This window comes from Hippocampus guttulatus, chromosome 2 (genome assembly GCF_054856545.1).
Source record: "Hippocampus guttulatus isolate MCC_2025c chromosome 2, RoL_Hgut_1.0, whole genome shotgun sequence".
NCBI lineage: Eukaryota > Metazoa > Chordata > Actinopteri > Syngnathiformes > Syngnathidae > Hippocampus > Hippocampus guttulatus.
This window is the reverse complement of record NC_141262.1, coordinates 28,220,539-28,237,584: the sequence shown is the minus strand read 5'-3', so window position 1 is coordinate 28,237,584 and position 17,046 is coordinate 28,220,539. Positions and strand designations below refer to the sequence as shown.

Here is a 17,046-nt window from a genome sequence, read left to right as displayed (position 1 = left end):
GATTTTTGCACGTACAACCTACAAGACAAACATTGGATAACGCGTGTATTACGGGGTTCCCCACAATGGAATTAGTATTTTATTTCAGCTGCGCGGAGTTAGTCGGTGGTTTTTGAATGTACAAATCGCAGATCGGGTCCCTGAACGTCTCAGCATCGACACGACGTGTTTTCTCCTCCTCCATTAACCCGCCTCGTTTCCTTCCATCTTCGGCTTTGACTCGCTGCCCCATTTGACGGACGCGACGGTGTAACGCACAAGTCCCGCTCTTTGAGGTTGGGGAAGCAAAAAAAGACGACGACGTTTGAGACCAATTCGACCGAAACGGGACATTTGCTGCCACTTTTTTCCGTCGTCGTCTTCGAGCACGCAGTATGGATCCAATGACTCAGTCTGCCCAGATATCCTCGTCGCAGGGGCTCGCCGATGGACAAAATTCAGCTTTGAAAGAACCGAGGCCCTCCGGTAAGAAACAGTCTGAAGCCATCACGTTAAACGAAAATTTTGTTTTTAACATATTTGATTCGCGAGCGTCTATTTCCGTCATTCTTTTTTTGTTATGTCTATTGTCGATGGCCATTGTACTGTATTGACAATAAACCTGTTGTCATAATTGATTAAGAATAGCACCAGCGGGGTTTCGACCCACGTTTAATATTTTTATTTGTTCAATTTTCGACTTGAACATCTTTTAAAATAATTATTGGAATATCTTTGTGCAAAATGTTGCTTGTTATCCGCTGCGGGGGAGTAACAGGCAAGTGTTCCTAAAGGCAGGATCTCTTTAAGGCGCAGGACCTTCCTTCCCCATGTTTCTATGATTTAACAAAAAAAAAGCTCGACTATTGATATACAATACTATACATCTTAATTGATATAGTGCTTTCACAACAAAATAACAGTAAGTCTTGTGCTTGTTCATCAAGTAATTCAAACAAGCTACCGGTGTTTTCACCTCTGGCCAGACAGGCTGCTCATTATTATTATTATTATTATTATAATAATATTTTTTTTTTGTAAGGGAGTGGCAGTTTTCACCGTAACTCCAGGAATCTTTCCATACAAATAAAGCCTTTAAAGCCATGAAAAAAATCTTCCGTACACGCTTGGGTGTGGCATGTGATGCTAGCGATATGTCGCTAATTGGACTTTTTGATCAAAGTCCGGAAGTCGTGATGTCAAAGGATGCTCTTGCGCATTGTGTCATCCCTTGCTTCATCAAGCTCAATTGATCATTTATTTCGCTCACCGTTATGGCCAACTATCAGGTAGGCCTATTCTTCTTACTGAAATGCGATCCCCCACTATAAGCAGCTGTCATCTTTCACCGCTCAGCTGTTCCACACGTGTGTGTACTAGATGCCAGGCACACCACAATGCGGTCTTTGCTTTAATCTATTGAACCATATTCCAAAATAGGTCATTGAATGTCATTGAAATGTTTGACTCCCGTCAAAATTCCCACCGACGGCCCTTTTTAAAACAACATGGCTGACCGAGTCTCCCAAAAACATGGATTTCAGGCACTCCCTTGCATTCTCAAATGAGGTATGCGTATATAGAGACATTCTAAGAGTAACACAGTGGGGGTTGGGGGGGGCGATTAAAGACAGTGTTTTAAAACAGTCAAATGTTCTGCATGCTATAAGAATTTTCAATGGCTGAACAAGCGCAGCAGTGGTTCAAATCAAGCGAACAACTCAAGTGTATTTCTGGAGCACTTGAAAACCACCACCGCTGTCTGTATACAGAAGGGATGTCAAAGTCGGAGTTATATGAGTACCAGCCAAGAGGCGAGCAGCAGTATTCCGGACCAACTGGAGACGCTTGATGGAGGATTGGCTCACTCCAAAATCATGTGGATTACACTAATCCAGGCGCAAAGTGACATAGGCATGAATGACTTTTTTCCAAAGTGCTCTTGAGAAAGGAGAGGCTTGACTTGAGCCAGCTGCGTGCCAGTAGTGAAGCAGGAATATCCGCGAGAGACAAATGGTCCACAGACACCCCCCCGCCCCCCTAGCCATGAAATAGTGGGGCGACAGGAGGTGAAACGCGTTATAATTGTCAACAGGGCCGGTCGCAGAGGAAGTGGCACACTTAAAATAAGGACCTCATTTCTCCAACTGCATTGCATCAGAGGAAATCTGCCCACAGCGTACATTTCCCCTGCAGCCTGATTTAGACTTGACACAAATGAACGGCAAGTTCCCACATATAAACAGACGCGCACGTGTGTCATTTCAACGGACACTTAATTGAGGTCACGGCGTTCATGACAGCACACCTCGGGATGTATCGATAACGGCAACCGCGCGATACGAAAATCGCCACAATATCGTCGCCGTCACGTCGCGATATTAAAAGCGGCACCTCTGTGAAATGGGCCAGGTTCTTCTCCGCTTGTGCCGTTCCCGCGCCCTCTAGCGGTTAGTTTGATCATGCCGTTCAATTTGAATTAGGCGCCCGCGCCGATCGACAAATTGACTCGATTCGCAATGAGTGCGCGCACGAGCAACTAGGTGCCTCAACATGGCACGTCATGAGCCAAATGCCGCATTGTCATGACAGTTTGCGCCAATGAGCCAATAGGAGCAATTGACAGTAAAACGACTGGCCAATCCTATTTCTTTGTCGCCGCTGCCATGTACAAAAACACAATATTGTGCTTTTTTAAATTTTTTTTATTTTTTTTTAAGCAATGTGAGTTTTTATACACGATGGTGAGCTCTTTTTATTTTGCCGACTTCCCCGCAATCTCGTAATAATCATCGCATAGTGAGGTACGTATTGTGGTCATGTCGTACGGTGACGTTGGATATCGTTGCGTCTCAAAGCACACCGTCGGTTTAAATGAAGATTAAAAAAAAAAAGAAGATTGCACTGTTGCGTGTTTGGTATGCGCTAAGTCACAAAGGTAGCATCATTATGCAACGGTATTATTTGTCTAATTGGTGCAAAGTGGGAAAGTTAATATTTTCCTCGTGACCGTCGTCTTTGAGTACACCCAGCGCACCCAATTTATATCGTCATGCTCACTGGGTTGTGCTGTAACTTTGCCATAATTAATTTTATAGGAAGTTGATCTGCCAGTAGAACAGACAAATGTTGACTTGATGAGCAAAGCCGAATTTGCCTTGATTCGACCTCTAAAGCTTTGGGTGACGTTTGTATTTTTTCAGCGTCTCGACGGACAGTATGTTTAACCTTCTAAAGTGAGCAGAATAACGCTTTGACCTGTTTCCAAGTGAACAGCGGTGGCTTCACTTTTACAACCGTGTTGCGCCACCTCTGCCGAAAAGAGTCCATTGATCAATGTGGGCGGGGCTGTTGAAGGCTCCAGAACACCCGAGTCTTTTCTGCCTCCCGCTTGGATCATTTCACCCAGGTCACCAATGTGGGGGAGAAGCGATGATAAAGCTCAGCGATCACACCATCTGGGTAAAAAGGAAAAAAAAAAAAAACTCTCTGTAATGTCTTTTAGTCCAAACGAGTGTGGGAAAGCTGAGAGCTTACAAATTGAAGGTGTGGCATCTGGGGGCAAACGACCTGAAGTGAGCCACGAGATGGAATGCCGCTCGGCAAGGGCGCACCAACCCCAACCTGCAAAGCCTGTACCGCATCCACGTGCCACACCCCCCCCCCCCCACCCCACGCCAACCCCCAAAAGGGAGTCGATGTGAAAGAGGCGTAGTAGTCAGAGCTCTCCACGCATTCCTCGACATAAACAAGAATGCACGACTTGCGGAACGTCAGCCAGCCCATTCAAAACATTTCATTGTCGGCCATCAAACTGGCCGGGGAACCGTGCGACGTCAGCACTGTGACCTCGAGAGAAAAACAGAGCAAAGAGGCCATTGTCTATTTTGGACTTTTTTTTTTTTTTCCAGAAGACATGAAACGGTATCATCAGAGCTGTCATGCGCATGATCTTTTTTTTTTTTGTCGTGCTCCATTTTTGCAACACAAGCCTGGAGAAAGAAGCTCTCAAATGGCAAAATGTGCAATTGGAACCCGCAGAGGTGAAAAAAAGTCGGAAGACGACGGGCAAGAGTCGAACTAAGGACTCTGAAAGTCAAAATGAATTTGCAGTACTCAAAAGTCCAGATCCCTGACAAGTCTACTCGAGTGTCAAAGTCTTTGTACTTGGTTACTTCCTCCCGTTGTAAAGCTGCATGTGCATGTCATAGAGTCGAAAAAGTGAAAGTGCTTCTGCACTGATGCAGTGCAGTGGGCCGGGGGGGTTTCATTGTTCTCTTTGCATTCACCACTCTTCTGGCCTTTTGTTTGTTTGTTTTTTTGTTTGTTTTCATTTTGTTCCAGATTCCTTTCTTTCCTCCTCGCCTGTAGCTCTCATTCAGTCGTCACAAGGCAAGTGTACGCTTCTCTTAATGCCGCTCGCCTGCTTCTCCATCTCTCTTTCTAGTGCGCGGCCCTCGCCCCCCAAAGTCCGAACTCCACTCTTTGCCCGTAGCGCTCTTGCCGTGCCCGTCTCACCAAAATCACAAGTCTGGAATCGTTTGACGCAGCCAAAAAAAAGCCCAACAAAGTGCCTTATTCCGATCACATGAATCTATGTCTTGTTGCGCGTCTTTACAAACGAGACGTGGGCCTCTGCAGCTGCCGCGAGTCCTGTTTCAGTCCTTATCGCCTGCGAGTGAACATGATTGAGGTCAGCGGGCCCGACTGCAGGTTTGAGATAATCCCCAGATTGCCACCCTTATTTTAAGACGGCAAGAGGAGTTGACGCTCTACTGGTCGGGGTAGGAACCTAAAAATGGATCAGATTGGCGTCCGCAGGGGGGGTTGGTTCCACCCTCCTCCTTACCCAGTATCTGACCCCGCCCGACACCCCCCATCAGACAGAGCAGCCAGGCGACTCCAAGGAAGGAAGAGTGGCACGGAAGAGATCTCTCCCCCCCCCCGCCCCCCCGGCCCAATGAGGACACAGGCCCCCGCCCCGCCTGGCCGCCAACTCGCCCTACAGCCATCTCGCTATCTGCTTGTGGCTTTGCACATGTCACGCTTCCTTTGCTTTGACCTCGCTTTTTAGTGAAAATCTTTGATCAGCTGCTTTTCACCATTTAGTGCCATATCAGTAGGGGCTAGCGTAGCGCCTCGCGATGCTCGCCTTAGACGGTAGATGGACCTGAAGGTTTCTTGTTGACGCTCTTCAGTATGATGCCAGAATGAAATGCTGTGTCTTAACGGTAAGGACGCTTTGTGTTCATTTTGCGCATCTACACAACGGCAACATTCAAGGAACACTGCAGTCATGTCTGTCAAAACGCCAATCCATAATCCCAAATGACTCGAAATAAAATGTCCAATTCATTTTACGATAGTGCCGTTAAAATTTGGTAGCGTACAGATTGGATCTCAACAAAATAGTCTCGGGAGTGTGAGTGCGTTGCTGCTTTGCAACCCCTCAAAATAGCAATTACTACTTTCCTGTTGGACATTTTATGGCATTTTTGACTCACTGAGACAAAGACGTAGTCATTGTTATCAGTACGTATATCACAAACAACTCTAGTTTTAGTTGGGCACTTTGTATGTATCCCTTATATTAAGCCACTAGCTGTGTGCTGGACCACTTCTCGCGGTGGTTCTGATCTTTCTCTGCATCACCTTGAGAAGTTTTACCACCCCGCTGTCTCTTCTTGGCTTCTTTGAATCTGCCATCATGCCGTAAAGTCGTCCGATTACCAGCTAATGCCCAACGCTGGGTGCGGTGTCTTTTTTTGTGGGAGTTTGGTCAGACTCTTGTGGAAAGAGCAGCAAAAATCCGTCAAGGTCAGTGTTTTCGTTGAAGAGCTCAGAAATGAATAAAACGGAAATGGATGAATACGCCCAAATACTTCCGATCTTCTTGCCATAATTGCAGCATCGCCCGGTGCTGCATTTGTCGGTTGGTCAGCCGGAAAAGGAATACGAAGGAATAATTTGACATTTTTGTGTGCGGTGCACACGTGTTGACTAGTTAGGGAACTTTATTGCAAGTTCTGCACATCCACGGGACAAGGTGCAGTTGTTTTGTCGGGTCTGCTGCTCCACGATCTCATTCTGACTCGGGTGCCCCGTGTCAGTTGCCTCCTCATCGCAGCTGCAGTCCCGCGAAACGAGAAGGCCCATCCCGTGCGCTCATCGACCTCACTTTCCCATGAGCCGATGCATGAACGCTTGGGCTGCAGTAGCAGTAAGGCCATACGTAGTTAAGAACATCACAATTGCGTGGGAGATTCGATGTGATCTGTATGACTTGGCCTGCTTTCTCTTCTCCTTTGCTGTCGTCCTCCGTGCGTGTCAATGCAGACGTAAAGACGGTCCTGGGTTCCAGCAGGCCCGGGGAAGGGGTCGCAACGACCCTTTGCTTTTCTTCTCAGCCGGCGGGCTCGATTTCGCCCGGTCATTCTGGAGGCGAGGCGAAGTCCGAGTCGCTCATAAAGATGTCTCCGGTTTCTGAGCGCATCAAGGCTCTGGAAGCGCTCGTCGCCAAAAAGGAGATGGATTTTAGAAACGACTGTTCCTCGCACCACAAAGCTCCTCGCCACCTTGACAAATCTCCCTCTGACATAGCGAAACCTCACAAGCGTTGCGTGGAGGAGGAAAACGCGCCAACGGTTCAGACGAAAAGAGGCTCTCCTGATCAGGAATCGCCCTTTGAGGTACTGGGAGAGTTGCGACAAATTGAGTTTGAAGAAACGGAAGCTTGGATGAAAGCTCACCGACCGCCCGTGCCAGATTTGCATGCCGCGGGCTTCGTTAAAGGCGCCGGTTCTTCCGAATTTCAGCCGACTGTGGAAAATCCTGCTTTCGCGACACCTTCTGGCCTCCCCGATGCTTTCGTGGACTCGTCACATGATCCTCCAAAACCGAAGGAGCCGCAAGAAGGGACCTGCGCCGGGCAGGCGGACTTTGACCACAACTTTCTGCCAACAGCCGCCATGTGGGCTCAGCGGGACAATTGTGGTGTCCGAGCTTCGCCGGAGCTTGATTCGGCGCAACCAGGTTTACCTCCGCCTCTTTCCGGCTTTGAGTCGCCATGTCCTCCCGTCTCCCCTCCAGACGAGGGCATTTTGGACGCTCCGGATGACAAGAGGACCACTTGGACTGGCGATCTGGAGCCTGTAGAGGCCAGGGAAGCAGATAGTTCAGGGGAGTCTGATGAAACAGTTCTTGAAGATGATTTCACTCCTGACATCCCCTCTCCAAAATCAGACCCGCCATTGGATGACATCATCTCTTCTCCTGCCGTGTCCTTCCCCGATGCAGAAAGGGCGACGCCGCCAGTCAGATCAGAAAGAAAGCTCATGCAGGTCCCCACCATTAATGTCATAGAAACCGAAGAGCCCAACTGCAGTGATGATGAGATGGAGATTGAATTTGAGGAAGAAGACGAGGAGGTTGTCAACGAGGGACCAAAAACTGCAGACTCGGCGCCAGAGGATGGTCATGAAGCACCTAACAGAAGGCCTGTCGAAACGGAATTCATCGAAGGCTATTCTCCCCCTTCCTCTCCCGTCGAATCTGATGATGAACGCGACCGTCTGGAAAAGATCCTCAGTCCTCAACCGGATGCATTCTTAAAGAAGGCAGAACTGAATGAGTCTGGATTTGACTTATTCCCAGAGCAACCTGAACAATCAAAGCCTTCTCCCTTTTCTTTGATAGACGGAAGCAAAGACACACCCGGCAATGAAGAAGAGTGGTCAGATGAAGCTCGACAAAATATTCCTGGACAAGACCAAGCTGATGTTGATCCTGCCCGCTGCGCACCCCAACGTGAAAAGGACTTTGCTGTCTTCTCGAGAACTAGTTTTATGCGAGGCGATACTTACGAGGGGCAGTCGTTTATGCGAGGCGATACTTACGAGGGGCAGTCGTTTGAGTACGACGAGCCGTCGTCTCCCTTCTGCGAGAATGAGCTCATGACAAAAGGAGCCAAAGACGACTTTCTTCCAGGCTCTGCTCAAACTGATACTCCGACGCAGGACGCCTTGCCGAACCGCGACAAAGCGAACGCGTCCGCCGGCCGTCATTTCGCCTCCAACCCGTCCGACGCTTCAGATGCGACCGTCCCAGAGAACATCTTCGCCTCTGAGCCCGTCGATAGTTTTGTGGAGTTCATGAGAGAGTGTCTCAAATCAAGGGAGGGCGAAGAACCGGATGACTCTCAAAGCGTTCCCTCCGATGACGAGGAAGGTCTGGAGTCAACTCCAATTGTGCCGATGGATACGGAAGAGGAGCAACCGACAATCGGTCCTCCCAAACAGTTGGGCAGCAGTCAAGTGGCCAAAGAAGAAACGCCGCCTCCTCGATCCAAGACTCCAGAAAATGAGAACGCCGCGTGTATCCGGCAGGCTTCTGTTACTCCGCTGACAAGCGTGCCGTGTTCGCAAAGCAACATACTTGGCACCGACTGCACTTATTCCGAAGCGGTAGATGCCGTTGACCTGTGGGTGGCGGAGGCCTCTCATCTTGCCGAGCATGTCTTGATGGCGATACTAACCCACGCATCAGGTAATGCTAATTCTTTTTGGCTAGTTGCCTGGCGGCTGTCACTGGCTGCGCGTCAGACCTGAGCCGCTGGATTTGCTGTGGCATAGAGAGGTTATTTAAGTCGCTGCTGTTCGGTGGGACTATCCGGTGACAACGCACAGATGTAAAACTACGATGACGGTTTGGTGTACGGCCCAGGGCAAAGTACGAGTCCAAAGTACTGCCGGCCTCTCTGCAAACAATCTTACATACGTCGTCTTCTCTGCTCAGGTTGTTAGTTTCTGAATGTTGGAACCTCACGACTTCAGTGGTAATGCCGCGTTGTTTCCCGATGGTGATCGGGCTCATGTTTTTTTTGGGGGGGGGGTGGCTTTACGAGTGAGAATGGACCCCGTCAGACCTTGCTCTTGCGGTCTGTCTTTTGCTTCACTTGGTCCCGTTTGTGTTCGTTTGTGTCCCTGTACACCGAGAGTGTCTTGTGGTTGCAGTGTACACCTCTTATACCCCTTTTCCACACCCCCCCTCCCCAAAAAAAAATTGGTGCTCATTCAGCGCCAGTGCTGTGCTGTGCTGAGTTGGTGTTGAACAACAATGTGTTTGGCTTTCCACCTGCGAAGGGCCAAGTAGGAGCGACATCAGTGTAAAGCGTCCAAACGTCACTGCTGATGTCGATGTTTACCCAAGAGTGCCAATGCAATTAATAATAATAATAACAATAATTCGCTGTTAGCATCTTCTAGGTAACTTAGCATAGCATCAATTCTACTTACATGTAACTGTCGTCAGGGACATGCAATCAGCAAACGCTTCTATCTTTCCTCATCATTGGAGATGATCCCGATGCTAGCAGCGAGTCAGCAATCGCATGCTAGCCACATCCGCCATCGCTATTCTGGTCGGACAGCAATTGCGCCGGAGTTCACCGCTTGGTGCAAAACTTTCGCGTGTTCAGGGAGTCATTCGTCAACATCTGTGACCGTCGTGATAACCTCGCCCCCTGACGTAGTTGGTGCCAAAGTCTGGCCCGACAAATCATTGGGGCCAACTTAAGCACCAGTTTCAAGCACCAGAACGAGAGCCGATTTTTGGTGGTGGGAAAAGAAAAAAAAAAAAAAGAACTGACGCCAACCCGGGGAGTTACGCGACGCAGAACTAGCGCGAGCACAAGCGCGGCGACGGAAAAGGGCCCGAAGCGCTTCACTATGTACTGCGAAAGCGGGCCACCGCACCAGAGCGCCGACGATAAGACAGCAGGGCCACACAAAGAGAGCAAACAGCCGCAGTTAGACAGGCCAATCCGGCTCCCGGTTAGCCTCTTGGCAATCCGGGAGCGCGAGTGCGCGCGCGCGCGCACTCGCGGAGCCCTTTTTTTTTGTGTGTGTGCAGAGCTCATTTTTGAGCCCTTAAGAATTCACATCTTTGGCCAAGTTGACCCTTTTCCCCGCGACGATGCAGGCAAAATTCTCCCTCGGCGGTATGCGCTGTTGACGCAACCTCACTGTTGGCTCATAGCGGCCTGAGTCAGGAACAATAGAGCCCTCTTTGTTTCCCTTTGAGCCCCGTCAACAGTGCTGCTGCTAGCGAGCTACTGCGGCTGAACACGTAATCTCTTTTGCATGATCTGAATTATTAAACGCGTTACATTGCGGACAGCTTTTTTATTATTTTTTTTTAATTTGGCGGGGATGTTATTTGTCTTCAGGTCTGGCAAAGACACGTGGTTTATTCAGTGCAGCCAAAGTTGTGTTTCTCAAGCTTGCGAAATGAATTGCACAAAATGATGTTGCGGCATTTAAAAAAAAAAAAAAGCACAGTCGTGCAGACCCACACAGCTCTGGCGATACAAACGCAAACCAATGACTCATCCCTGCCCGTCACTTTGAGCCAATTAAAATTTCTCAAATGAAATATGATGTGCCGTATCATCTTTTTGTTTTTCACCCAACAAATTGCATATTACAGGATGAGGTGGATACGAGGAAGCAAAAGTTTTCAAAATGCTGCTATGACATCATCCTTTTCATAAGATGGACAACTTTTGACCCCGCTAAAATGTCTGTTTTTAAATGTATGAGTTTGAATTCAGCGTGACATTTTGTCACCAAAAATCGGAAACTGGAATTCCTACTTGTACGATCATTTTTTGTTAAATTGCTGTCAGGATGATGAGGGGGCGTCTCGGATTGGAACGGTTTGAGACTCTTGAGCTAAATATATGACCCCCCTCCCCCTCCCTGACCTTGCCCCTTTGGGCACGCAAAATAAAAGCCCCAACCACCAGACGCAAGCTGTCTGAAGGCACCGAGTCACATGACGCCGCCACCACTCGACACAAGACTTTTGGATTGAACACGCACGCACCTTTATTTCCCTCCGGCAGTTTGAGAGCGCCAACCCACTATGACGTTACGCAACACTGGCTCAGAGGCGATCATTTCTACATGCGCGACTCTCAACAAACATGGCCACTGCGACTCCGCCGTTCAACCGTGCGTGATTTCCTCGGGCCGCTCGTGCCGATGCGCAACGCGCTCACCCTCCACTTTGTCCGCAGTCAAGGATCTGATTCACTGGCGGGACCCCAAGAAGTCGGGCTTGGTGTTCGGCCTGTCCATGCTGCTGCTGCTGTCGCTGGCCGCCTTCAGCGTCATCAGCGTGGTCTCCTACCTGCTCCTGGCACTGCTCTGCGTCACCATCACCTTCCGCATCTACAAGTCGGTCGTCCAGGCCGTGCAGAAGTCCAGCGACGGCCACCCCTTCAAGTAAGCGCCCTCGCCCCGGCCGGATCGCAAACCGCCGACCGAGGCCGATTCGCCTTTCGCTGAAACGGAAGCCACGGAAGGTGACGGCCGGCTCAGAAGGGCCATCGCGTCGACCACTTTTCCGCTTTGTTCGGCTGCCGTGTGACGCGACACCCCCCCCCCCTCCCCCGCAGGGCGTCTATTTCGAGGCGAACCTCCGCGTTGTCAGCTGGGGTTCTGTTACGGATGTAATACTGCCCCCAGAATCCCCAATCGCAGTTGACCACGACCACATCTGGCCGTTTCTCTCTTATTTTCGTCGCCAAAGCAACCGTCCAAAATAGAACTCCGGACTGGCGCCGGCGGTTGGGGACCACCGAACTAACAGACTTGCAAAGCCCGGTTTCAAAAGCTCATCTGTTCCTCCTCCCTGCAGATCGCTGATAGATAAGGATGTCAGCATTTCCCCCGAGACCTTCCGCAAGCACGTGGACACCAGCCTGGCCTACATTAACCGAGCACTGAAGCACATGAGCCGCCTCTTCCTGGTCGAGGACCTCGTGGACTCCCTCAAGGTGAGCCGCTTTTCTGCAAGTCCACTGGGGAGAGAGGGAGGCCATGCGGAGCGACACTCGCCCCAGGAGGGGTGGGGGGAGTCACACTGCCCCATTTGAGACTTGGACTTTGACAGCACCGATTCACGTCTGACTTTTTCCATCAATTATAAAGCCTGCGAGGAGCAGCAAGATGCGGCCACTTCACAATTTAGCCGCCCGATAGCCGGTCAAATATTGACTCGAAGGCAACTGTCAAATGTGTGGATTCCGTTTACGAACACCGCTGCGACAGTTACGGAATGCAAGTGGCTAACGTGACTCCCCACACCCCGACCGATCCGACCCCCTTTTGCACCAAAGGGAAAAAAAGGCGCAGCGCTGCGCTCAGTTGGCGCTGAAACGCGTTCATACAAAGAACGTGTTTGTCTTTCGGCCAAGAGCCAAGCGGGAGCGACGTCATGACATCATCGTAAAGCGTCCGAAGGTCACCGCTGACGTTGACGTTTACCCAAGCGTGCCTTGCGCTATTAAGACAATCATCATAACAATGCGCTGTGAGCATCTGCTGAGCAACCTAGCATAGCATCGATGATACGTTAATGTAGCATATAACAGTCAGGGACATGCAATCAACGCTTTGCTCATCTTTGGAGATCGGAGATTGCGTGCTAGCTGGGCACATCCGTTGGCGCTTTTTTTTTTTTTGGGGGGGGGGGGGGACAACAATCGTGCCGGCATTCGCCGCTCAACAGTTTGTGTTCAGGGAGTCATTCCTGGATATCTGCGATCGTCGTGATAACCGCGACCCCCTGACGTAGTTGGTGTCCGGCCCGAGAAATAATTGGGACCAGCTTAGGCAGCAGTTTCAAGCACCAGAGCGAGAGCTGATTTCACCGATGGAGAAAAAAAAAAAAAAAAAGGAACTGGTGCTCACCTGCAGCACAAGCGTGTTGGAAAAGGGCCATCACAGATCAGGACGGCCCATGCACCTTCGTAGACGCTCCTAATTTACAGAATATTGAGCAAAACTACCGCAGATGCAAAAAAACGGAGTGACTTGGTTGATGGCTTGCTTGAAATCTATTGGGGTGGGGGGTTGACTTGCCTTGGGCACTTTCTTCAACTTGAACGTTCAGACTTGAGACTTGGGACTTGGGAACGCGCCGTTTGGCTCCAATTAATCAAGAGACCTCCAGAATGTCCTTTAAAATGCGATTGAATTGACGGTAAGTGATGCGATTAGCTGCCCTTTTTTTTTTTGGAAAATGGAGAGCTGGTGCACATTGATTTTCCCTCGACTGCGGCTCGGTCAGTGATGGTTGCGCTTCTCCCTTTGCGCAGTTGGCCGTGGTCATGTGGCTGCTGACCTACGTGGGCGCCGTCTTTAACGGCATCACCATCCTCATCCTCGGTAAGACCCGCGACGGAGGCGCCCTCGAGCGCGCCGCGCCGCCCATTCATCGACTTAACTCATTTGTGTGCCGTCTGTCTTCAAATGACGAGCATGTCTCTAAACATCACGTGCTGTCTGATTATCGTCTTGCGTATGCCCCGGGTCGGTTGGGGCAATCGAAATGCACCAAAGACCATCTCTTATTGGCTTGTTGTCTGATCTGGAATCGACTGCTTTTTGACCTGCGGGTTTTTCAAGCATGTGTATTGGAAACTTAAGGAGCTCGTCTTCATTTCGTACAAAAAGCACAAATTAAAAAGAAAGAATGTCGGAAAATGCAAAATCCCACTCGGTTGACTCGCTTTGCCCTTCTCCGCAGCGGACATCCTGCTCTTCGCCGTGCCGCCCATCTACGAGAAGAACAAGGTGAGCGGCGGCTGCTGGCCGACGCCGCGCTGTTGCCACGAACACAAACGCGGTCCACACACGTCCAAGCCACAATTGTGTCGTCATCTGACTTCCGTTGACGCCGCAGTTGTTGGTTCGAATTTAGTGAATGAAAGACGGCACGTTAAATGTCGACTAAATTCAAATTGGTGTATTTCAAGGTTCATGCGCCTCTGTTTTAGCAGATTGATTGATTGCAATTGTTAAGGTCCTCTTGCATAGTTACAGGGGCGTCAAAGTCATTTCACATTGTGGGCCGCATAGGGCCTCGGTAGATGTCAAGTGGGCCGGACCATTAAAATGATACCATACTCTGTTATAAATCACCAAAATATCATGTATTTCCTTTGTTGGCAAAAGCTTGTCGCTTCTCGTGACAGACAAGTCCAGCCGCCTTCATCATGCATCGTTTAACAAAGTCAACGTCGAAATACGGCTTTGATGCGAATGCTATTTCGCTAGCAATTAGGTAGCTGGCTTTTACTGCTGCTGTCTTCTTCTCTGATCAGAACAGTGTTCCCCCTAGCGGATGATCCATGAATTGCAGCTTACTAAAAATATTCATTCTGCATCTTTTATGTAATTTTTTTCACTTTTAAATCATCCTGCGGGCCTGACCGCACCTCCTTGGGGGGCCGGTTCCGGCCCACGGGCTGTATGTTTGACACCCCTGGCATAGCATAAATCGCAATATCGAGGGGGGGTGAATGTCAATTAGGGTATTTTTTTTCAAAATGGTTCAGTCTTGGTCAAAAAGAAACTGTCAGTGATGACCTCACCCGAGGCTCTGCGTCCACGCGCGTGTGTGCGCCTATTCTGTTTGCGTGCAGGGGTGTGTGTGTGTGTGTGTGTGTGTGTGTGTGTGTGTGTGTGTGCGTGCGCGCGCATTATTTGTTGTTGACACTCACAAAAGGCTTCATTTGTTGTGTCCGCAGACGCAGATCGACCAGTACGTGGACCTGGCTCGTACCCAAATCAACACCACCATCGCCAAGTAAGCGCCGCCGCCGCCGCCTTTGGGTTTAACCGCAAATATTTTACTGCCCCCCCCTCCCCTCATCACCCCACAGGTTGCAAGAGAAACTCCCCGGCGCCGTGAAGCGCAGCAAAACCGAATGATCCATTTCCAAAAACCCAAAAGAAAACTCCTCCCACTCATCCCGCTCATAGGCTCCCCGCGCGCCACCCGTCGACACTGAACCTTCGTAGGTAGCAACCAAATCTCTCTTTCATGTCAGAACTACTGCGCTATTGTACCAGAGCGTGAACTAGACTGAATCTCTGGCCTGCTTTCAAGGGTGCATGCGAGCAAAATGTCTGTACTAAAACCACACCGTTTCCCTCGTCTAAGTCAGGAAGACATTTGAAAAAGTGCATCGAAGAATACTAACCTTGTCCTCGGCGTTATTCTCGTCGCTCTGCATAAATTGTCTTTTTTTTTTTTTTTTTTGGTGTAGAAGTGATTTTGCTTGTCGTTCACGTGTGTTTCTGCACTGCTCTTTTATTTTGAAAACGCCGGCGAGCGGGCTGGATTGACAACAATAAACGCTTTTGCAACACTCAGCCGGCTGTGGTGATTTAGTCTAGTTCACGCGGGCCTCGCTCGAATGGCGAAGATGATTCCAGAGCCTACTCGCCACAATTCGGCGCGCTAGTCGAACGGCTGTCTTACTAATGTTTGTTTTTGTTTGCTTTTTTCTTTTCACCACTATGACATTTCTGTGCACTGCATGTCACAAGTGAGGCAAAACTTGCACCGGGCGACATCTGTGCGACTCGTACTACTCGGCAACGTTAGAAAATTCTTCTCGTTCAGATTTCCGTCGGTGTCGCAAATCGTACTCGTCGTGCCCACTTGAGCATTTCTTCAATATCCTACCATGTGTGCGCTTTCTTCTCAGCAGTAAGACAATTCAGTGCACTAGAACGACTTTCTCACTCGTGATGATTTTTGACGACTGTGATATTTTGGCACTCTTGCAGCGACGGCTTGTGTGTGACTAGTACGAGTAGTGACGGAAGATTGGACGATTTCACACTTGGCTAGTTTCCGTAGTGGCTAAGCAAGGAATTTTGTGCGCGATCCTTACGAGTGTGCCGACGCGCCCCACGGACTCGTGCACTTTGTCCTCACTCGTAAAGCAATGCAGCGCACGAGGAGAAGCAAGTAGAGCACACAAGTAGACGTTTTGGCAGTTGACGTTTTTTTCCCCACTTGTTTGCACGCTTGTAGAACGACTGCAGGCAAAATATCTGCGCACTACTTGCGCCATTAGCGATGCACCGGATTTTAACGAGGAGGATTTTATCTCAATGACAGTTTTAGCACACGGGGAGGACAAAAGCTGCCATTTTTAGACCCTTCTAAACCCTGGGGGGGAGTAAAAATAACGATATAATTAATCGTACATGGATTCTAAAAATAAAAAAGTGGAAGAACCTCCTTGGCATTGAATGAGTTAATAGGAGCATGTAGTTGTACTTGTGTGCGGAAATGTCATCCGGTGGTGGTCGGGTGGGGGGGGGGGGGCTTTCAGGACGACATGGCCATTCGAGTAGTACGCTAGTTTGTCTGACGAGTGACGACAAAGTGTGTACTTGTCCAATAAATGCTCAAACGCTTTGCATACACTTGTGCATGTATATACTACTACTACGGAAATTCTCAAGACGTGGCAGTTAAGTCATTGCAATTTAAAGATGCGATAATAGTGTGAGTAGCTTTGGAAGTTTTTTTTTGGTGGGGGTGGGGGGGGTCACATATTTTGCAGGCCTCGCATAGTTCTAAACCATATTACATTTTCTATTGACTTTATCGTTTTTTGGTATAACCAGTAGTGCTCGTATCGTCATGCGTTGGAGCTGCGAAGGAAAACGAGACGTGTTTGTGTTGGTCGCCCGTGACGTTTCATGTTTAGACCGCCCGACATTCCCCGCCCGCTTTGCATGCTCACGGATGTCGTGTTCGACACCCCCCCCCCCCCCCCTCAATTCCTGCTGTCTTTATCATTCGGCTCAGTTCCGGCAGTACTTGCCGAAAGGCCTCGTATGTTTCTCCTTTCTTGTGCGATATAATGAATGAAGCCGCTTTGCGCAAAGCATGCTGATTTTCATCAGGTATTCATCGTGTGTGTGTGTGTGCGTGTGTGTGAGAGAGAGAGAGAGAGAGGCGTGCCGTGTTTCTTTTGTTGCACTTGATGTCTTTCTCAACATGTTATGTTTAGCTCTTTTGGTTCTACCTTTTTTTTGTTTTTTGGTTGGTTGTTTTTTGCGAATGATGTCACAGGAGAGAAAAATGCTGGGGGGCAGTATGTGGTCTCTGTACTCATGTTCAAGTGAAATGAATAAAAACACGTCAAAGGACTGATGGTGTCTTCTGTTTTGATCTAAAAATATAAATATATAC

General features: G+C 49.2%; 1 protein-coding gene across 2 annotated transcripts; it reads left to right on the top strand.

The window, feature by feature from the left end:
* Positions 1-146: 146 nt before the first annotated feature.
* On the top strand, positions 147-17,004 carry rtn3 (reticulon 3). Of its 2 annotated transcripts, XM_086105285.1 has the most exons (9): positions 147-465; positions 4,324-4,371; positions 6,316-8,523; positions 11,057-11,264; positions 11,680-11,818; positions 13,142-13,211; positions 13,573-13,619; positions 14,576-14,634; positions 14,711-17,004. In XM_086105285.1, exons 1-9 carry the CDS (start codon positions 375-377, stop codon positions 14,757-14,759), a joined length of 2,919 nt encoding a protein of 972 aa, XP_085961411.1. In that variant the 5' UTR covers positions 147-374; the 3' UTR covers positions 14,760-17,004. The 2 variants fall into 2 exon arrangements, with proteins under 2 accessions (XP_085961411.1, XP_085961410.1); XM_086105284.1 differs by lacking the exon at positions 6,316-8,523 and having other exon boundaries at positions 173-465.
* The last annotated feature ends 42 nt before the right edge of the window (positions 17,005-17,046 follow it).